We start from the raw sequence: 23,471 nt of genomic DNA, 5'->3' as shown, positions 1-23,471 counted from the left end.
AGATAAAACAAAGTATCTATATTGGAAATCAGAAAATACTACTGAGAGTAATTAAAGAAGACCTAAATATGTAGAAAGATATATTATGTTTATGGATTATAAGACTCAATATTGCTAATATGTTCATTTCCCTAAATTGATCTAAAGATTCCAGACAATACCAAATATCCCAGCAGGCTATTTTTTTAAAAATTGATAAGCTAATTACAAAATTTATATGGAAATACAATGGATTTAGAACCGTTAAAACAATCTGGAAAGTGAGAAATAAAATTGAAAGATCACCTAATTTTAAGACTTATTATAAAGCTACAGTAATCAAACAAATTAATGGAACAGACTAGAGACCTCATAGACTCATACACATATATCAGTTAGTTTTCAACTAAGGTGCCAAGTCAATTCAATGGGAAGAGAAAAGGTTTTTAAATAAATGATGCCAAAACAAACATATATTTTTCAAAAGCTACCTATCTTATATGAATATTGATTTGAGATGGATCACAGACCTAAAATATAAAAAGCTAAAACCATAAAGTTTCTATAGGAAAACATAAGAAAAATCTTCACAACGTCAGGGAGGGGAAAGATTTATTATATTATAGAGGACACAGAAAATATTAGCCAGCAAAAACAGATAAATTAGGCTTCCTGAAAATTAAAGCATTCATTATGAAAATGAGTAGGTAAGCCACAGACTAGGAAAAATATTCTCAATACATATATCTGACAGAGAACTCTTAACCAAAATATATAAAGAACTCTCATAAACCAACAATAAAAAAAACTACAAACAACCTAATTTTAAAAATAAGTAAAAGACTTGAACATTGACTTTACAAATGATGCTGAGTATCACCAGTCATCTGAGAAATGAAAATGAAAATCCCAGTGAGGTACCATTCCACGTCTAACAGAATGGTTAAAATAAAAAAGACTGACAATATCAAATGTTGTGAGGGTAGCATGGAAAACTAGAACTTTTATACATTGCTGGTGGGCTATAAAATGGTACAACCACTTTGGAAAAACTGTTTGGCAATTGACATTCATTTATTCGATGACCCAGCAATTCTACTGCTAGGTATTTATCTAAGAGAAATGAAAACATATGTCCAAGAAAGACTTGTACAAGAATATTTATAGGCCTTATTTGTAATATCCTTAAAGTTGAAATAATCCAAATAAATACCAATTGGAGAGTGAATAAATATATTTTGATAAATTTATATAATAGAATGTTACTTAAGAATAAGAATAAACTATTGATACGTATGACAATGTGGATATTTCTCAAAAAATACTATCTCGGGCAAAAGAAGCCAGAGACAAAAGACTATATACTAAATGACTTCATTTATATGAAGGACAAAAATAGGCAGAAAAAATGGAGGGTGGTAGAAATCAGAGAGACTTCTGCCTTTGGGGTAGGTGAAGTTGAACAGAAAGGGACATAAGAGAACTTTCTGTGCTGGTAGAAATATTCTATATCTTATTTCTGGTGGCAGTTGTATGGATATGGATATATATATATATATATATATTCAAAACTTTTCAAACTTAACACTTAAAAACACTTAAAATTTATTATCTGTAGATTATACCTCTATTTAAAAAAGAAAGCCCAGGATAAAAGAGCATGGTATATCTATAGGTAAAAATGACTAAAAACTCAGGGCTGATGATTAATTCTTTTCTTAAATTTTCTTCAGAAAACAAGAATTCAAGCCCCCCTCCCCTGAATAAATTATTCCTGCATTTTAAGTCATGATGATGGAAGAGTTGCTTATATTAGTCCTTTTTCCTCATGACATGCATCATATAGGGGTTGAAAACATCAAAATCAATGAAATAAATCTCATCTTAAATGATATAACCTAGGGCACATAGAAGTTAAATAATTAGCAGCATGTGGGAAAGGCATGTCATCTGTGTTTAAAAAGTCTGGCTGCTGGGCTGAGGAGAAGTGTGAGAAGGGAGAAATATTCAAATATTCCAAACTCTGTACTTCTCCTAACTCCAATCTACATTCAATAATTTTTACCAAAGTAATGTAACTAAAAAATATGATTGGTATCTGGAAAATAAATCCAGTGACCATACATTATATTATGACAAAGAACTAATTCATCAATTTTTCTTTTACATGATTTATTCCATAGGCAAGGCATCATGTCTCTTGCAACTCATCTTTGTATCCTTAGAAGATTCTAGGCCAGGGTCTTGAAAATAATGGATCCTCAATAATTATTTATAAACTGGAATTAATTAATCAATGTATATACTGATTAGTTGGAATTTATGTCCAAATTACATATCCCCACAATGGGGAATTTTCTACAATTTTATGTCTTCATATAAAATGTCTGAACCAGTGATGATCACATTTGGTAATTTATGGGAAACATAATTAAAAGAAGTATATAAAATGAAATACAAGTCCAACTCATCCCTGCTTAAAAATTTAACCATATAGGGGTTGCCTGACTAGATATTTTTAAAAAATTATAGAAAAAGCACAATTGTTAAAAATATAACCAACCCACCAACCAACCCCACTGAGTCTAGTTTTGGTCTCCATATGAATATCTAAATGATCATATAGGCTGCAATGATTACTAAGGCTTCGATTCACTGTTTGGAATTGAACATCAAATTGGCAAGAGCAGAAAAGCTGTGAACTGAGAAGGAAATTGTTATTCCAGTGATGGACGCTCCACTGGTGAGAATTATTCTGTTGGCAGCTGAGACTTTGGGGAATTCTCACTATGAAAACCAGCGGTCCTTTAATCATACATTATAAGAGCATTTGTGATGCTTTGCAGGCAGCCTTTGTTCCCGCGATTTTCCTGCTGCTTTCCTTCCTGAGCACAGTAAGTTCAAGATGGCTAATGCTGTTGTCTGGTTATGCCAAGAACTTCCTAAATGCCACTGGGCTTTCATCATGAAGACGGATGGCAAAACCATCAAAGGTGAATATCTCCTTCTAAATGGGGACTCCCACGATCATATTATTTTTGGGAGAGCAGCTCTCCGGCTCCATGGATATTACTTGAACGCAGTAACCACGTTCTTCTGCAGCCCTTGCTCGATCCAGATCCACTAGGCACATGCACTGTTTTCCTGAAATACAGTAAAACCGTACCGTGAGACACCCTGCAAGGAACAGTGCAATTTCCAGTTGTCTAAGGGACTCTACACAGTGACAAAATCTACAAGTATATGGAGCATGCTGTTTGCCCCCAAGTCCTGTTTCGTCTGTCTACCTATTTCTTGATCAGTATGGACAAAAGACAATCACATACAACATTTCACAGATTTGCTTCTGCTGACAATTTAAGAATGTTAACTTTAAAAAAACGTATTTACAAGTAGATCTCAAATACAGACTACAGATCCTACTTCCCAGTTGGTTAAAAATACATTTAAAGACCTTGTGCCTGCATTCTCTATGAAATGTATTACCTGTCATATTGTGAAAAAAATAACATCTATCTTTCATAATATTTAAAGTATCATGCTAACAAAGAGACATCTGAAAGACGTGCTACATTTGAACCCGGAATTTTTGGGACAAGGAAAAATGAGAAATGGAAGATATTTGAGAAAATTCTTAATTGTGCTTTGGTTATTTCAGGTGGATGTATACGCTGAGTGTAATATAATCAATTTTCAGAACTCCTGCACGCCTATAAAATAGTGATACTCAATTTTCCTTGTAATTTTTGGAAAACAAAAGAGAAGACCCGACTGGCAAGCAAAGCAGCTAATTTGTGTTCCTTTGGCAAATACAGATTTGTATGTTAAAGGTAGCTCTAGAAATAAAAATGATTTGGGGTTGCGTATATTCAAAGCTATGGTTCATTTTTATACGTTCAGTTTCTTTAAATTCAGTATACAAACTTCATTCTCCAAAAGGCTACTGACTATGCAGAACTTCATTCCATCTTCCCTAATTAGAATAATGACTAAACAGTATTTTTCAGTAATTTATTTGAATGCCCACAGAAGCTGCTAAAATTGAACAGCTATAGAAGTGAAGGCAGATAACTGAAACAGTTCTGTGGAAGGCAGAAGGACGCTCACAGAAAGACTGTGAAAGGTGAAATTGGTAGGTAAGAATTGGCAATGAGACATTCAGATTTAAAATGTTTACTTTATACTTTTTCCTTAAAAGTCTCTATGCCCAAAAGAATGAACTGTGTTAGAAATGATATAAAAAGAGATGTCTTGAATTCCACTTAGGTGAGATCACCGCCCCCCACCCAACCAGCCCCTCCCCGTTCACCTACAGTTGTGCAGCTGACATTCTTTTTCTCCCTTAAAGTACTGTTGTTCATCTTTTAAGACAACTGTAAAGGCTCCCCCCCCAACCCCCTCCTCAGTTTAAAATGAAACATTCTCTGTCAAAATAGACGCCCTGCATTCCTTCAGTACCCACCCTGGGTTTACACTGAAGCTCATTTACCCTTGGCTTCGATCCCAGTCCAGTTAATTTCTCCTTTTCTATTACGTAAAAGAATCTCATGTTTTCACATGTTGAAGAAGTATCTTTACAGCTGAAACTCAGTTGTTAGTAAGTCTACTACCTTCTGGGCCCTCGGAAGCTTCCTAAAATGTTCACAGGAAAAAAGTATGACCCATGCAAAGTACAGACATCGACGTTTGATGGGGTCTATGACTTGGAACATGACCTTCCCTCCCCTCATGGCAGTGATCATGCCAAATGTTCCCTCTCCTCCTCAACTCCAGCAACTTCCCTTCTAGCACTCCCTGACCATTCAAATGTGCAGACAACTAGCTCAGAGTGTTGGGAATGGGGAAGGGAGGAGGAAGAGAAAAAGAGTGGGAAAGAGAGAAAGGTTGCATTTAAGAGAGAGAGAGGAAGAGCTTCATATGTTATGCTCTGGAGTGTGAGAAAGAGAAGGAAATCACTTCTTTGTTTAGCCTCAGGTCTCTTGCTATGCTGTATCTTGCTATGCTGGCTTTGACTTTAGGGTTTGAAGATAACTACTTCTCATACAACACAGTCCCTGGATGCAAGCTAATTAACACATCTGGTGCTCAGCCAAAGAAACGGCAATCTGTTTTCCGATATACTCTGGTGGCCTCCAATGTGGGGCTTTTCTAAATAATTTTTAAGATTATTTTTGACTCCACTCAATCTTCACAAGCCCTAATTTTGGAACCTAGCCTTCGTATGGGTTCATAGCATGGCTCCATCATCTACCAGGTAAAAGATCCTGGAGAAGCTTTTGTCCCACTCCTAAATAATATTTTCATCAGAATTTACTGAGATAATGGTAAGGGCATTTAGCTCAGCACTTAAATGTGCACTAACTTTTAGCTGCTATTGTCCTTCGAAATGTTAGTTCTTTTTCTGAAGCAAAGTCTTGGATAAATGCATTACTTAGACTTAAAATGCTACTGCAGGTCTTCCAATTAAGGTAATATTTACTATTACAGATGTTGAATAAATTGGTCTATGATTAATTATATACAAGTATGCTTTTTTCCAAGAAAAAAATGCTTATACATATTTTAACAAATTAATGTTGGCATGCAAAGTTGATTTTTCCATCTTTATATTTTCTTCTGTGGCTTTTGACAGATCCCTCGGTTTGTTCATAACAGTGAGAAAGAGATTTCACATAATTCTGCTCAACGTACAAATACTGAAGATGAATGTAAAAGTATTAAGGTTAACAAAAATGGGATAAAATACTCTTATACCTACAAAGCCCTTTTCAACATGGATTGCCTTTTCTGGGAAAAACAGACTCAAGTGTCTTGTTGATAAATGGACCAGTTTTCCCCATATACAGCCAGTCCATTCATTCCTAGGCATAGTGTATGTAATCTACTCGCCAGCTGCTCTGTGAAAACACATACCTATGAGTCTTCGTTGGGGCGGAAGCTGCACAGCTGTCTGATCCGCAAATCTGCACAGAATCATGTGTTCCTAAAAGAAAAAGCAATAGAACGTGGGTCTATTTTAATCTTCTGTTTCAAAACTGTAAAAATTATTAAAACCACCTCACTTTTCTGGAGTTCTACAGTTTAAGTGAATAAAGTACTGCACAAGTAATAGGTCTGAAAGAACCACATTTTCAGGAAGTGGTACTCAGTAACTTTTCCCCCTTTCAAGGAGAATGTTCTCCTGACCCAGTTCTTAAGAATGGACGCCAGGAAAAGCCTCTGGCCACCCAGCCAGTTTCTTTGAGCAAAAATAAGGTTACAGTGTGTGATTGTCACGTGTTAAATGAAAAGACCAAAAAGTCACTTCTATTTTTCCTTTAATAAAATTTGAATCTCAGGAACGTGGTTCCAAGAAGACAGTCGAAGTGGCTTTTCTTCCTCCTGCCAGGGGAAAAGGAAGTACTGGGGAAGATCATCACTACGTGTGGGTTCTGTAGTTCTGTGGTTCTCTGGGATACCCAGCAGAGTGCTGGCTGCTCGGACACTTTTCTGGCCTTTTCCCTTGTCCCTCTAGAGGAGAGAAAGCTGGCTCACTCACTCTCCTCTCACTCGAAAGAGCTGGAGGAGCATCTACTTCTACTTTAAGGGCAACCATAAGAATAACCTGAGCGAGTGGGAGGAAAATTATTGTTCAGCTTGACCATTTTAGGAAAGACTGCTTTCATGCAAAAAGAACAAGCCTTCATAGGGGCAGAGAGCTGATGAGTCCACACAGGGCTCTGAAATCTGTGAGCAGCCAAAGGTGAGTGCTCGGGCAGAGTGGGGATACTGCAGTACTACATGACAGCTGTTCACTCGGAACAGATGAAGGGTCCCTGTGTGTAAATGATCTCACCTGGCAGCTTAGCCAAAGGCTTGAACTCTGATTGCTCATTTGTCCCCTTTAGTCTTTTGTACATTCACCTTGAGGCTTCCATTTTTTAAAATAAGGTAATTGAGGTGACTGTGTGATCTTGGTTCTTTTTTGAAGGGTTACTTCTGTCTCAACTTTTATGCATTAAAACAACAATATTGTAATGCTCACTATAAAATTTAGTGGCCAATGGATAGGACACTAATAAAATGGTTCAAATGAGTAACTTGTATTAAGCAGCCATGAACTGGCATCAACAAAAGGGCAAAGGAAGGATTTAGAATTATAGAATTTGAAGAAAAGGCCAGAAAAAGCATGCCCTTTGTCTTCATCGTGTGTGAAAGTCAAGATCTCTTAACGTTGAGGCAATCACCTTTGGTGTCTTCACCAGATTTTACTGGAATTATTTGCAGATGTGTTCTCCCCACTAGAAGTTAAATTCTGGAAAGGGAAGGCACCGAGCAACAAGTCAGTTCAAGGTTTTCTGGCTAAACTGAACTGTGGAGAAAAACACTTCCAACGTAACTCTCAAGATATTTGGGCACGGCCTCCGTTTAGTTCTGCCTGGCAGCCCACCTATCATGGTTCAGTTAAGAAATATCTTGCCACAGTATCCAGGAAGTTCAGACCTCTCTCTGGTGCCTAAATACCTGTGACCCTCAAAAGGGTTGATGGCCAAGCAGCTTTGGGGGTGTGGGAGAAGGTGTAGACAAAGGTGAACTGGGTACCAGTGATTTTTCTGCTCTCTGGAAGAGCCTGGGTGCCCTGTTGCTACTCTTTAGAAATGTTATATTCTTTAGAAATGTTTTATTTCTTTTCTAGCCCGTGAGACTGTGGCACCTGACCTCTTCACTGACCTAGGTTTTTACCATGCATCCTCTCAGTTTGTTTTTAGCTAGCATCACTCAAAGAGGCATTAAAAACAGGGGCCTAGTTTTTGTTCATTTTCCAACTCATTGTCTACTTTATTGGCAGGGTCTTATAAAAGAAAGGTAAGGTGTTTTGAATCTTAGAAGATAAAGTTCCCTGGCTCCTGATGTTTTCCAAAAAACCTTAGAGTTCCCTAAGACATACAAACTTTAAAATCCAGTAGGCAAAGACCAGGAAAGTCTGGTTCTGGATGAGCATCAGCACTCTTCCTCTGTAGGTTTCTGTGTATGTTCAGAGCAGGGGGAGGGGTAAGGAGAGGGGAAGGGAGGGTGGGAGACAGAGTTGGAGGTACCTGTTTAAGGGTTATAAAGTAGAGGTGAAGAAGATATATGTGCCAAGGTGGTAGAAATGAACATTTTTAGGTCACTGTCCCCTACTACTTAACTGTTGGATGGAGAAAGGAAAAATCTTAAAAGGTGGGGCTGGCATGTAAAATGAGACTATCTATTTTTAGTGTGTCTGTGCAAGAAGTGAACTAAGAATCTGATTTATCAAGTTTTAATGGAATTATTCATATATTCCTGGCAAATATCATTACCATTTTCTAGACTGCATTATGTCATGTTATTGACGAATTAGTTGGTGATATTCGGAAAGCTGGAAACTAGTTTGCTCAGATTGATGCCTCAAAACTATGTACTGTTCTGACTACTGCTGAGAAACAGTTCTTGTGTTTCTTCCTGCCTTATGAGTAGAGGCTGCTTTTGTTCCAGACCAGGGCTTGGCAAACTCCAGCCTATAAGCCAAATCCAGTCTATGACCTCTTTCTCTATGACTCTGAAGTTAAAAACAGTCTTTACATTTTTAAAGGATTGTACACCACCACCACCAAAAGCAACAAGAATGGCAAGGACAAAGTAGAATAGTGGGGAGGTTTTTAAGTGCCTGACAAAACTTAAAATTTTTACTGTCTGACCTTTTCGAGACAAGTGTGCCTGTGTTCTGGAGTATCTTCTCAAAGATGTTTATATAGTGAGCCACTTTGGAAAATACATACTGTCTCGCTCTGGAGCAAAGGGCAGGAATCCTTGCTTAAAGATTAAATCTTAAGACATCTGGGTTTCCTAAGCTCAGTTTCCCTCTCCTGTAATGCAATTCACTGTGCATGTAGCTGTCGTGTGGCCCTTTTTGTGCTGCCCTGTGGGAACTGGGTCTCAGGAAGTCAGGACAAAAATGAAGATAGCCTGGGTGCTCCTGCCAGGTGTCTGACTCAGAAGTCTCCCATCTGCCGGCATCCATGAAATGGTGGGAGGCTAGCATGTGAGCTTACAGGCTAAACTCTCAGACCCTTCACAAATCTTGCCACCTACTTGGACTTGAATCTTGATTTACAAAAAACAAAACAAAACATAAAGAAATACCCACTCCCAATATTACAGGTTGATGAGTAATTCCAAGATAACTATAGATGATATATCCCATTAGAAATTTGGGAGGGGAAAAATACAAAGAAGGAATAAAAAGTATATCAGAAATATGTCTAGAATTTTTTAAGTTTACCTTATATGATAAAGTTTTCTTGAATTGTTCACTGAAATAGAAAAGAAAAAAAGTTATTTTAAACACCAAAGATTTAAGGAATCCAGATAATAAAGATTAGGAGCAGAAATACTCTATTTCTATGATATTATAGAAATACAGAAGCAACTATAAACAAAAGTAGGTATTTTATCTGAGGAGTATATAACGTTATCTTAAACTAAAAGCTATGCCAGTTTTAAATGTCTCTGTAAAAAGTAAAAAACATACTCTCAATATGCTATTAATTTTGAAAAATTTTCGAAGATTGTTTACACTATTAGAGATGCACAACCATTTTTTTTTTCTCTTCCCCACATGGGTGCACACAGATCCAGGGGTTTTAAAATGTAGGTTTTACTACTATTTAGGTATGGTGAGGCTAACAGATCAGGAGATGTTTGCCATTGATTAGATAGTTTTTTTCCCAACAATTCCCAAGAGGAGAGGGCATGCCATGCCACACAGGGCCACATGGGGAAGCACTAGGGCTGTAGGAGACAGAGGGAGTGGGATACAATGTGGGCAAGAGCCTTTATTAGGGATTCCATAGGAAGAGATGGTAAGGCAGGATGAGCAAGCTTAGGACTGGGTAGTTTGGATAATGTCAGTGGTTTTGGGGATGGGGCTGTCCCTAGTTGTCTGGCACCTGACACTGGGGCGCTAAAGGCAGAGGGATAATGGCCTGGGAGTGTCTTCCAATGACAAAAGGAGAAAATGGCAATAAACCTACAGAGATATGAAAAAGTTGACAGACACTAAAGTAAGATTTTAAAATCAACTAAATGAAGCGACAGGCTAAATAACTCAAATTAACATTCTTAAAAATCTTTATAGTGCTAGACTTACAGATTTCTTCCTGGGTTGTAAAAAATACATTTTATCTGTATAGATTCAGAGCAGAGTGAAATTTCAGCTATTGAATAAACCTTAAGTTATACTTATTTGCTTTTCCAAAGCTCCTTTGGTTTTCTCTCAATTAGTTGCAAATTGTGGTAAAGAACAAAACAATGAAAATTAAAAAAAAAAATCAAAGACAAAGACAAAGAAGGCTATTATTTGTACTTTATTACTTTACTCAGAAGCCTTTAAATATAAATTCTGATGGAAATTTTCTAAGATTTCTTAAAAGTAATCATGCAAATGGCCAGAAGTCTTTTTTATGATACATAATAAAATTTTAAAACTAAAATATTTAATCTATTCTATAATTAAAATGATCAGCATGATTCTCAATAACTATGGTTCAGAGAGATGTCATAAACACCATGACACTATCCCTCCAATAGGTTAGGTCAAAGGGGTGAGAAGTAAAATGTCTCCCTCTTGGAGGTGGGATAAGAAGGACTGTAGAAATGGCTATCCGGCTTGCAGATTCAGCAGCACTCATGGGCAGTATTTAAAAATACTGTACCTGGCAACAGCTCACATTTTATTGAATGCTTACTCTATGCTGCTTCTAGGTGCTTTATATATACATCATTCAATTCTCACAAAGACCTTGAGTTGGTTCCTATTATAACCTTCATTTTGTAGATGAGAAAATGTAGGCAAAAAGAGCTGAAGTTAATTGCCGGAGGTGACACGACTTAAAAAAGTCAGAGGAGGTCCTAAGCGCTTAACCACAGCACCCATAGGTGATGAGAAATGCCGAACCTTTCAGATTTCTAGTCAGCTCACTCTCAGACAGACTTGCTTCTAAAGTTCAGGAGCTGGATGCCGGAGAAAACTCAAGGAGCAGCCGGAGAGGAGAGCTTCCCTTCCTTATATAACTCCTAAACAGTACCTGCCTTTGTGGAAAGAGGAAGTGAGTTCATACTGAAATCTCACTGCAACTTTGTTACCAAAGGAGTTTCCTGCTTTAGTTCTGTTCCCCACATTGGTGCCTTAGGGCGAACATGACATTTCACCTTTTGGGAAAATGAAACTTTGAGGTGTTCTGAATGAAACCGTAACAGCAAGGGCAGGTGACAAAGGAAGCCCGCGTTTTGATGCAGTGCTCAATCACCATGTCTGTGGCCACTCCGCAAGCATGCAGTGCCACCTGGAAAACAAAACCGGACGTCAGCACTGAGTTCCTGCCTCACCAGCACTGCTGCTTCTGTGCCTTCTTTCTTTCTTTCTTTCTTTTTTAACTCTTTGTGAGGATGTGAGGACTGATTCCCTGGAGGTTTCAAGTTACCAGAACATCATTCCATAATAGTTTAGATAGTTCCCATCTGGACATACCAAAGGGCTAGTCAGCTATTCATATTAATTAAGAAAGCTAGGCAAGGCTGAAAGATTACAAATGGAACACTGCAAAGGAAGCATAAGATTCATTCAATGGAAAATCTGACATGATGTTAAATATGGAAAATTCAATATGTATGCATGTCTAAACTGGTGCTCTTGGTGATTATTAATTTAGTTCAGTTGTAGCATTGTGGCAAGAACACAAGATTGAAATCTGAAAGTCTAGTTTCAAACTGTAGTAGCCTGAGATCCTGGGCCATGTAAAATTTAACTTCCTTGGGCCTCGGTCTGCTCAACTACAAACTATGGTTAACAGTACTGACATATAACAATGATGTTGCAAAAATTAAATAAAAACATATTCGAACACATTCTTTCAAATACTATATGAATATAATCTAAACAACGTTCTAGGAAAACTGATCAAATCATATTTATGGATCCCCTTTTCACATTCATATAACAGGTCTTAACATTGGTGAATTACATAAACTACCCTCAATGGGTTTATTTAAAAAGGAATAAAATTATGAATTGGAATCTCATTAGGGCTTCAATAATTCATAAAAAAAATCCCTAAAAATGATCTTAAGGTATGTTTTCAAAACAAATTCCTTAAATATACCTATATTGTGTCACAATCTAAAGTAGACAATTATGAAAACTATTAGGCTAAATAAGGCAAAACAGGACCCTATGAAAAAAAATCTGATATGGGGATCTTGAAAAAATATAGTATTTTGACAGAAATATGCTCAGATCTCTGACAACTTCAAGGTAGAGAGGGTCTTTCAGAGTGAAGAGGAGATTTTCTGGAAGTTTCTGAATGTGAGTATCATAAGCTAGATTCCCTTCTTAAACTGGAAAACCAAAAGCAATGCTGTATTGGGAAGAGGAAAGCATGATTTCTGCTCTCAATCCTTCTTCTGAATTTCCCCTCCTTTTAGGCTTATGTTGATTTAGAAGTCAACAGTCCCTGTGGTTGTTGTCAATCCTCTTTCACTCTGAAAATTGAGCCTGGGAAGGTTGCCATTCGGTGGCAAGTAAAGAACTTTGATTTCTCATCTGTCCCTTTTATTTAATCAGCTTTGCAGGGCAAAAATCAGGCTAGTTCTTATTTTCATGAGTAGCTAAAGAAAACCTCACCATTAAAGTTGTAGATGCATATTCCCCTGGAGGGGAAGAAAAGAGAACCAACACTCCCTGAGTCCCTTTACGTGGGGACACTATGTTGGGTGAAGGCATGCAGATCTTTCTATGCCTACAAGGGCCCTGAAAGATTTTTATCTCTGTTTTAGAAGTAAGGAAACTAAGGCTCAGAGAAATTAAGAACATGCCCACAACAAAGCAGATCCTGAGCGGCAGGATCCTGACCCCAGAGCCTGAACCCCTGCATTAATTACATCAGGCTGCTTCCCTGCAAAACCCTTTTAAGGCTCTTAAAAGTTTGGACAATTTACTTTTATAAATATCTCTTCACTTAGGTTCACATTCCCTTTGCTACATGCAAAATAATGAGTTTATTTCCCTCATTTAAACAAAACAACTAAATCTAAAAACTGTTTACCCAATGGATTTTAGTCCTAAAAGGTTTTATTGCTTCATATGCTCCTAATTTCCATTGTTACCAAATGCAGATCAGAAAGAACAGGCAAATAACGAAGAGAGATACAGATCAATAGAACAATCTGAATATGAACATTGAGCATAAAACAAAGGTGGCACTTCAAACCACTGGGAAAAAGATGTACTTTTAATTCATTTTTTTTAAAGATTTTATTTTTAAGTAATCTCTATACCCAACATGGGGCTCGAACTTACAACCCTGAGATCAAAAGTTGCATGTTCGGGAGGTGAGGAAGCCGGGAATAGCGCAGAAACACGTTTTTCGCTAGCCTCGGTTCTCACGGGCCATGGCGAGCCCCGTCCAGCAGCCTCCTCAGTCGAGCGGCGGAAAGCGCAAAGGCAAAGCTCAGTATGTGCAAGCCAAGCGGGCGCGGCGCTGTGACGGCGGCGGGTACCGGCAGCTGGAACCCGGGCATTCTCATTAACTGCAACATGAACGAACGCAAGTGCGTGGAGGAGGTATACAGCCTGCTCAACGAATACGGCGACGACATGTATGGGCCGGAAAAGTTTACGGACAAAGATCAGCAGCCCTCTGGAAGTGAGGGAGAAGATGATGACATGGAGGCTGCCTTGAAGAAAGAAGTTGGTGACATTAAAGCATCTACAGAGATGAAGCTAAGGAGATTCCAGTTAGTGGAGAGTGGAGCAAATAATGTAGTCTTCATCAGGACACTTGGAATAGAACCTGAGAAATTGGTACATCATATTCTCCAGGATATGTACAAAACCAAGAAGACGACGACTCGGGTTATTCTACATATGTTACCCATTTCAGGCTCATGCAAGGCTTTCTTAGAAGATATGAAAAAATATGCAGAAACATTTTTGGAACCCTGGTTTAAAGCTCCAAACAAAGGGACATTTTAGATTGTATATAAATCTCGAAATAACAGTCATATGAATAGAGACGAAGTTATCAAAGAATTGACAGGAATAGTAGGCAGCCTCAATTCCGGAAGATAAAGTGGATCTCACTAATCTGCAGTACACGGTGGTAGTAGAAATCATTAAAGCTGTCTGTTGCCTGAGTGTTGTGAAAGATTATATGTTGTTCAGAAAATACAATCTCCAGGAGGTGGTAAAGAGTGCTAAGGACCCATCACAACTTAACCCAAAGCAGTCAGTGCAAGCAGGAAATGGGAAAGAAGCTAAATTGGAATCTGGTAACAAATGAAATCAACATGATCCAGCAGAAGGAAAAAATAACCAGCAGGTGGTACCAGAAAATAATGAGGAACTGGGGCAGACAAAACCAAGATCTGAGACACAGGTGGTGAACGAGGGAGGAGCTAAACCTGAACTTGAAAGTCAAGTCACAGAAAGATCTGAGTCAAGTGAAAATACCTCTCATAAGGATAAAAAATCTCCTTTGGTGTTGCAGGTGGGTTTCCCAGATGGCCTTCGGTGAAAAAGTGCCAGGATTCCATATAAAATTATGACTGAAAATATATTGTTTTTGACCTTTGTGTGCTGCGTAATGCTGAACTCATAATATTGAACAGTGATTGAGAAACCCCATTAATGGTTCTGTTGGAGATCTTTTGAACCCCCTATGCCAGTGTGCAGTTAGGCCTGTACGTATTTGGTTGAGCTAGGAGGGGCTGTGGATAATGATGAACACTTCTGTGGAGAGGAGGGTGGAAGGAAGATAGTGTTGGCTTCTCCCTCCTGATTATCTTCCCCAGCCTCCCCTTCTGTGCTGGCATCTGACTTAGGGGAGCAAACAAACTCTGTAAAAGAGAAAGTCATAGGGAAATTTTCATTTAAGGAAAGAATTTTTATGTGTTGCAACTCAGCTGTCCCTTCCTACTTTTATAAGTAAACATTGCAAAACATTGCATTGTAAACATTGCAAAAACATGGGTCTTACAGGTTTAGAAGTGAATTGTTTTTGTGAGGTTTTTTCTATCTTTTTGTGATTCTGTTACTTAGTTATGTCAGTTTTTACATTTTATGAACATTTGTTACAAAGATGATGGTCCAGTGCTGTAATTTTTGAAGACATGGTGTGAGATAGAAGAGGACCATTTTAGGCATAGAACTACAGACATTTCTGCTAAGGTTAGTGATGAAGAATTAGTGTTCTGAGTTTCTTCAGTATGGCAGTGCAACAAGAGACACAAATTCTTTTTTTATAGCGAAAGCTACTTTTCAGTGGTCTTATATAGACTTAAATCCAAGCTGTTCTATTGCATTATGTATTGTCAGTGGAATGCAACTTAACAAACCTAGCATTTCTCCAGCACTTGTAACTGTAAGTCAGAACCATTTGATGAGTAAAAAATGTTTGTTATTTTAATGGCATCTGGAATATCCAAACAGTAAACTTTTGTTTAAAAAAAAAAAAAACATTCAGGGGCACCCTGGCTGGCTCAGTCCATACAGCATGAGACTGTTGATTCTCAGGGTGATGCATTCAAGCTCCATGTTGGATGTAGAGATTACTTAAAAATAAAATCTTAAATCAAATCCCATTCAGTAAAAGGTCTAAGAAGCAAATTATTTAGTAACAGCACTTATACCAAGAAAAGAAAAATTCACATAGTTGGTAAGAATCTAATCTCAACATAATGTTAAAATGCTACAGCAAGAAGCAGTACAAGAAATTGAAAAACCTTCACTTTCAGTTTATTAAATTAACTTATGTCACCTGATGCTAAAAAAGTAACTGAAAAGCAGCAGCTTCTCTATCTGGGTTGATAAGTCAACAGATTTCACAAATATTTGTCATACTGTAGCTTTGGTAAGATTGGTAAATGATGATGAAATTCAGGAAAGCTTTTTCTGCTATGAGGAGCCTCTCAAAACAAAGGCAGTATAAATTTAATGGGTCTTCATATCTGAGCCTGAAAGTCTGTCATCTTTACTTCGGGTGCTCATAGGTTTTGCTCATTTTGGTAAAATCCCGACGTTGATGTTATAGCACATGGTTTTCTTCACAGAGAGCTGCTGATATAAAACACTTGGAGATGAAATGAAAGTTCTGGATAATGCTGCAGAAATTATTACTAAAATCCGATTTATCTGAGAATGATTAAAAAAAAAAAACAAAAACTAAAGTCTGAACAAGGAGCACATAAATCTACATGCAGAAATCCAGTGGCTTGTCAGAGGAAGAGTTCTCAACAGGATGTTTGAGTTGGAGGTGAATTGCCAGAGTACATACAAGGAGATATTAGGCCAGATTTTTTTGAGTGCTCAGGAGCCCAAGTATGGCTATAGAAACTAGTCTGTTCAATGGACATTTTTCATCACATGAACAAATGAAACAAGTTTCTGCAAGGTCCTGGAGAAAATGTATTTTCTTGAAAGTGAGAAGATTCTCAGATTAAAAAGAAACAGACTCTTTGGAACTATCAGTCTGCCAAAGGAACTCTTGAAATGTTTCCATAGCCAGTTGGGCTTGAGAATGAAGAAAAGATAGCAACAAGTCTGGAGCCTTAACCAAAACTCTCCATGAAGAACTGCAAAACCTAATTAAATGGCATTTTCTCTCCTTTTCCTAAAACTGAGGGAGGAACCTCTTCTCTGAATCTCAGCCTGAGACTTTCTCCAGGAGAAGAAAAGAACTCTGTGAATCATAGTCTGATAGTTCTGGGTTTTTGTGAAATCAGAGTATCCTGAACTTACTGCTCATACTCCCATGCCATGAGGGTTCCCTTAATTTGGAAAATTTTTCAAGGTTTCCTCTAGCATAAATTACTGAAAAACACTGGAAGAGAGGGACACCAAAGAGGGCTGCATACTAAGTCCAGATTATGAATAAATAGTAAGAGGCTGTGAAATTAACTTTTGGAGATGGGTTTATTAAGTTTGAAACAGTTCAGTAGTAGTATAAATGTTGAGTCTTCCTGCACCAATGTCTGTTTATTTAATGGCTAGGGAATATGGGAATGTATTTTTTTCCTCCTAAACTAGTGGTCCAGACTAGAAGGATTTGGGAGGGGCAAAGGCTGTTATGGTTAATGCAGATGAGGCTGGGGCTTCCTTCTAGATCTTTGATATTTAAAGTGTTAACTCTTAATAGGTTGAGGTCATCTTGGAAGGATGATAACAGCATTTTAAGTGTCATTTGTGTGAACATGGAGGATAGGATTTTGGTGCCTTCATTGGACTTATTCCAAGAAAAAGATCATTTTATTTTGATAGTGCAAGACTCTGGGACTTAGGGAATAAAAGGTGGCCATATGCTTTTAGAACGGCTAACTGCAGAACTGGATTCCTTTTACTTTGTGAAAGCTAAAGCTGCTACTTTACAGAAAGATTTTGCTTTAGTAGTTCGTTTTTAATCTTCTTGTATTTATTTGTATTTGTAAGACTGAGTGCGACAAAAGCTCTTCTTCTCCAGTTCTAAAGCCCTGTGTTCTGTTGGAATCCAAATCCCTTTATTGATATGTGAAAGCTTTTCCAACTTTATTGTCGCTGACATTTGAGGATGTTATTTTATATATGACAAATTTCCAGGATGGGAATTGAATGGTTTCTTTTTCTTCCTTTTAATTTTTTTTTTAAGTTATGTCAGTTAAAAAAAACTTCAGTATTGTGGTTTAATAAATTGTTTTGCTTTGTGGAGGAAGGAGTGTTATACTTAGTATCTTGAAACATGTTTGTGTAAGGTCACACATGATTTCTAAATGTTGTTTTTACTTGTATTTTGCTTTTGGTATGGCCAGATATTTAGCTTATTTTTCATAGTTTCTGATACTTTCAGAAAAAAACAAAATAAATTTGTTCCCTGAAAAAAAAAAAAAAAAAAGTTGCATGTTCTACCAACTAAGTCAGCTGGGTGCCCCGAAGATGGGCTTTTTAATAAGTGATGTTGAATTAACTTTACAGCCATATGAAAAATAAAATGAGATCTTTTCCTCTCACCATACATAGTATATTAGTATATTTCAAATGGATTAGAGATTTTAAAGCACAAAACAACAACAACAACCATGAATGAATTCCTCTATAACCTAGGGGAGTGGAAATACTTAACTATGTCTGAAATTCTATATACAATAAAGAGGTTAATAAATTTGACAAAAATGAAAAAAATTAGATGGCAAAGAAACAAAAACCCTACATAAAAAGACATGACAAAGTGAGAAAAAAAATTGGCAACTTAAAGCATTAACAAAAAGTTAATATACCTAATACATATCAAGTTTCTGAAAATAAAGAGAAGTATATAATCTGATAGTAAAATGGACAAAAGTTTTGGAAAATCCAGAAACAAAAATATGTGAATATTGTCTTAAACCAAAGTTGTTGAATATTGTTCAAAATAAAAGAACTATTACATTAAGATACTACTTATCACCTATTAAACTGGCAAAATTCTAAAATTTGATGACAATCTATGGGCCAGGGTATGGGGTAACAGATAGTGTCATACATTGCTGGTGGGAATATAAAAATATCACAACCCCATGAAGGAGGAATTTAGCAATATCCAGCAAAATTACATGAGTAATTTGCGAACTCACTTCTAAAAATCTGTTCAAGGGAGACACTGGCCAAAACATAAAAAGATTTATTCATTGAAGCAATATTTGAAATAACAACAAGATGGAAACAAGCCAATTTTCCATTGAAAGAGGACTCGCGGCTTGCTCTGAAGCTCTAAAAAGGAATGAGGAACATTTCTTTACAGGGCCATGGTAGAGATTATTAAGTGAAAAATAATGTTAAAACAGTTCTCAAACTATTTTCAGTAACCATCACTGGTGTCTGTATTGTTGTTTTAAGACTCAAATGTGTATACTGTGAGATAAAGCAAATAAGAAATACGCTGGTGCCATTAGGAAACAGAGCTTTTTTTTTTTTTTTTTTTTTAAAGCATCGGAGAAAGAAGAAAGAGATATGAGATAGCTAAGTGAGGCTAAGTTAAAATCCCATAGTTCTCGGGGCACCTGCGTGGCTCAATGGGTTAAAGCCTCTGCCTTCTGCTCAGGTCATGATCCCAGGTTCTCATCGGGCTCTGTGCTCAGCAGGAAGCCTGCTTCCCTTCCTCTCTCTGCCTACTTATGATCTCTGTCAAATAAATACATAAAAAATCTTAAAAAAAAAAATCCCACAGTCCTGAATTTAAATTGGAAGTGTATTTACCCATGATGATTTAAAAAAAAAAAAATTGCCTTGCTCAGACCACAGTAAATCCTGGAAGACCAAACCAGTGGCAACGACTATCCCCAGTACCTAAGTTGTGGTAATTGAAATAGCATTTTCATTTAAAAACAAATTAGAGCTGCATGAAGGAATGCCAGGTAGGAGGCAGGAAATGCGTAAGATGAGCTGGAACATCGTGTTATATGGAAAGCACGGAGATATGAAATACTACTAAAGTCCTATCAATAGGACTCAGGAGCTAACCTCAAGAGACTCCCACTGAACAAACATCTGAGCATCAGCAAGAATAAGAAGTGCAATACAGTAATAGTAAGCATTTCAAACATTAAACTGATGAGTCCATAATCGTACTGGGGAAAAAAAAACTGGTCACTTTCAGTACATAACCAACTCACTTTAAAATCCAGAAAATACAGGGGAAGAATCAAATTTTATTGGTCTTTCCTAATGTACTGACTGTACCTCTGCATAAGAGAACAGTTAATAAAGGAAAGTAAACAAAGATGGAATGATAAGATAAGAAGAATATCACCCTTGTGCAATCCTTGCTGAAGTAATGGAGCTAAGGTCAATGACCACAAATGCTGCCAAGGTTGCACAAGAGACAGCCAGATGGAAGTGCCTACTGACAGAACATACCACCACCTATGATACAGTCTTACCCCAAAGTAAACCCGATTATGTTTCTACAATCTAGATCTAAGCACCCACTTCTAAGCAATCTCGGGAACAGGGTAATATATGATACAACACCAGGGGGATCTGACCAGCAAAATCCAAATTTAGGGAAATTCTACAGGAGAAACGACATGGTCATGTAAACAAACTTTAAGGAAAGAAGAGACTGGGATGGTATAGGAGGAGGAACGCATCTACGTGCCCATACCTGAAACCTGTCAACATGGCAAAAGGATTTTTTTTCAGATGTAATTAAAGATTAAGAACGTGAAAATACCAAGATTATTCTGGATTTACATGGGTGGGCTCAATCGAATCACATGAAGCCTTCAAAATAGAGAACTTTCTCAGACCGGAAACAAGAGAAACAAGACCCAAGGAAAAGTCAGAGATTTGAGGCAAGAAAATGACTTGAACCACCATTACTGGCTTTCATGGGTAGCTCTAGAAGTGGAGAATGAATCCTGGCTGAGCCAGCAAAGGAGCTGAAACCTTAATCCTACAATGTATGGAACTAAATTCTCCCAACAACCTGAATCATCAGGGAAGTGGATCTCCCTCAGAGCCACACCAAAGCAGCAGCTGACTTGGACCTAATGACACCTGGAGCAGAGAAACTAGCTGAGCCCATCTGGATTTCTCATCTATAGAACTGTGAGATAACAAATTGGTGTTGTTTTTTTTTTTAAAGATTTTACTTATTTATTTGAGAGAGAGACAGTGAGAGAGAGCATGAGGGAGGAGAAGGTCAGAGGGAGAAGCAGACTCCCCATGGAGCTGGGAGCCCGATGTGGGACTCGATCCCGGAACCCCGGGATCATGACCTGAGCTGAAGGCAGTCGTCCAACCAACTGAGCCACCCAGGCGTCCCAAATTGGTGTTATTTTAAGCTGCTAAATTTGTGGTCATTTTTTTGACAGGAGAAATAGAAAACTAAAGGAGGTGAAAACCTATATATTTTCAGCTTTAAGAGTCATATTAACCATTGCAATTTTTGTGTCTTATTTCAATCCTTATTAAAAGAAATACACTGTAAAAAAATCACGAGACAACTGATGCAGAGAGCTTCTACAGCAACATAAAGGTGATTTTGTTCAGTAATTTGCTATTGTCTTGTATTAATCATTAAAGGCCTATAATGACTCCTTACACTCCTAGAAATTACAGAATTTATTCATTCAGTCATCATTCACTCATTCAACAATCACTGGGCATTTTGCCTGGTGGTGACTAGGAATGCAAAGGTCAAAAATATAATCCCTGTTGTATGTTCTGTCATAGTAACAACGGAATCCAAACTACTTAATACATTAATCGACTCAACCTGGGAATCATATATGTTGAAACTACTCATAAAGTTCATAAAATATCATGTCTCTCATGTGTGTGATTTACAGGGGATACAAAGAAGAGGAAAACACTACACATACAACAAGACACAAACAGTACACACACTTGTCTAACACGAGACAGAATATGTTAAGTGCCACTGAAAAAATACAAACAGAAACATCAAAGGAGGGACAGGCCATATTCAGATGGGGAGAATTCAGGCAGGGATTCCTGGAGTAGGTGGCATTTGAGGAGGGCCTTGTAGAGTAGAAGAGTTTAGAAAGCAAAGAAATAACAAGCACGCAGGCAAAAGAACAGATGGCATTTTCATGAAATACAGTGATACTAATATTAGTAATAATATAAAATTTAGTATTTATTAAGGCATTAAGTGCTTTCCATGTATTTGCTCATTTAACACAATAACCCTACAAAATTAAGTATAACTTTTTAGTTTACCTTTTTATTGTGGTAAAAATATAAACAAGATTTACCATCTTAACATTTTTTTTAAAGATTTTATTTATTTATTTGACAGACAGAGATCACAAGCAGGCAGAGAGGCAGGCAGAGAGAGGGGGAAGCAGGCTCCCCACTGAGCAGGGAGCGCTCGATCCCAGGACCCTGGGATCATGACCTAGCCGAAGGCAGAGGCTTTAACCCACAGAGCCACACAGGTGCCCCATATCTTAACAATTTTTAAGTGTACACACTGTTGCAAACTTTTTCATCTTGCAAAACTGAAACTCCAGGGGCGCCTGGGTGGCTCAATTGGTGAAGCAACTGCCTTTGGCTCAGGTCATGATTCTGGAGTCCTGGGATCAAGTCCTGCATCAACATTCCTGCTCGGTAGGGAGTCTTCTTCTCCCTCTGACCCTCTCCCCTCTCATGTTCTCTCTCTCCCCCTCTCTTGTAAATAGATAAAGTCTTTAAAAAAAACAAAAAACAAAAAACTAAAACTCCATACCAACTGAACAGCAACTTCCCTTTTCTGCTTCTACTCAGCTCCTGGTAACCATCATTCTGCTTTCTGTTTCCATGCATAGAACTACCTTAGATACCTCATATAAGAGGAACCTTACAGTATTTGTCTTTTTGTAACTGGCTCATTTCACTTAGCATCCTCAAGTTTCATCCAGGTTGTAGTATTATAAGATTGCCTTTTTTTCAAAGGCTAAATTATATATATATATATACACACACACATACACATATGTATGTATATATATAATATAAATTATAAATTATAAATGTATATATATAAAATATATATTACATTTTGTGTGTATATGTGTATATATACATATATATCACATTTTGTTTATATGTATATGTATACATGTATATACATATGTATATATACATGATATATATATGTATATATATCACATTTTATTTATCTATTCATCTGTCCATGGACATTTGAGTTGCTTCCACCCCTTGGCTATTGGGAATAGTGCTGCTGTGAACAGGGGTGTGCAAATATCTAAGTGGTTCTACTTTAAGATAAGGAAATTGAGGCCCAGAGAGGGTAAATAACCTGTTCCAGGTCACACAGCAAATCAAAGACCGTTACTCAGACAGTTTGGGGCCTCCATCTAGATAACTACTCTTTATAAATACATCCCCTCTCTTTTATTCATTTCATTGGTCCTACTATGTTCTGAAATTACAAGAAGATAGGGAACTAGCATGTATTCGGTATCTGCTAGATGTCAAAATCTTTACATTGATTTTATTTAATCAATTATTATCTTAGTTTAATATGTCAAGTAGCTCTTATTACCTCCATTTGCAATAACATATCCAAAGTCACCCAGCCAGCAAGACCTGGTCTGAGGTCACAAGTGACGAAGCCAAGATTTAAACTCAAACTGCCTGATAACAAACTTGCCTCTAGTTCTCCATGTTCTCAATGCTCCTTTCTGAGATGTGGGGAATGAACAGGAAGTCATGACTGGACTCCAGGCCCAGCTCTCACACTAACTGGCTTTGCTCCTATGTAGATACAGATAGCTTCAACTGCTCCATCTGTAAAATGAGAAGGATGAACTGGATGATCTTTAAATCTGCCCAGCCCAATTAGGCTCTGAACCTTTGCTTCTCAAAGAAGGATTCTTAATCAAATATCTTAGACAGAAGTAGGTGTGGTCCTAACTGTGCACTCATGTTATCTCCCCAATCCCTTTGAAAACTTTTG

The 23,471-nt window shown here is 37.4% G+C and overlaps 1 protein-coding gene, 1 long non-coding RNA gene and 1 pseudogene across 5 annotated transcripts in view; 2 read left to right on the top strand and 1 right to left on the bottom strand.

The window, feature by feature from the left end:
- Nucleotides 1–574: 574 nt before the first annotated feature.
- GSTCD (glutathione S-transferase C-terminal domain containing) overlaps nucleotides 575–23,471 on the bottom strand; it is a 140,221-nt gene continuing 117,324 nt past the window's right edge. For all 4 annotated transcript variants that reach the window (XM_047718138.1, XM_047718141.1, XM_047718139.1 and 1 more), the window contains 4 exons: nucleotides 11,191–11,324; nucleotides 9,263–9,293; nucleotides 5,893–5,962; nucleotides 575–3,123 (listed from right to left, as the gene is read on the bottom strand). In XM_047718138.1, the coding sequence (XP_047574094.1) occupies nucleotides 2,987–3,123; nucleotides 5,893–5,962; nucleotides 9,263–9,293; nucleotides 11,191–11,324 (372 nt within the window). In that variant the 3' untranslated portion in view covers nucleotides 575–2,986. The remainder of the gene's footprint in view (nucleotides 3,124–5,892; nucleotides 5,963–9,262; nucleotides 9,294–11,190; nucleotides 11,325–23,471) is intronic.
- On the top strand, nucleotides 2,836–8,046 carry LOC125093250 (uncharacterized). The gene is made up of 3 exons (XR_007125186.1): nucleotides 2,836–2,972; nucleotides 4,009–4,111; nucleotides 5,612–8,046. It is a non-coding gene; the product is annotated as an uncharacterized LOC125093250 (long non-coding RNA).
- LOC125093249 (THUMP domain-containing protein 1-like) lies at nucleotides 13,371–16,279 on the top strand (annotated as a pseudogene).

The sequence above is a fragment of the Lutra lutra genome, chromosome 2 (genome assembly GCF_902655055.1).
Source record: "Lutra lutra chromosome 2, mLutLut1.2, whole genome shotgun sequence".
Taxonomy (NCBI): Eukaryota; Metazoa; Chordata; class Mammalia; order Carnivora; family Mustelidae; genus Lutra; species Lutra lutra.
This window is presented reverse-complemented; position numbering and strand designations above follow the sequence as displayed.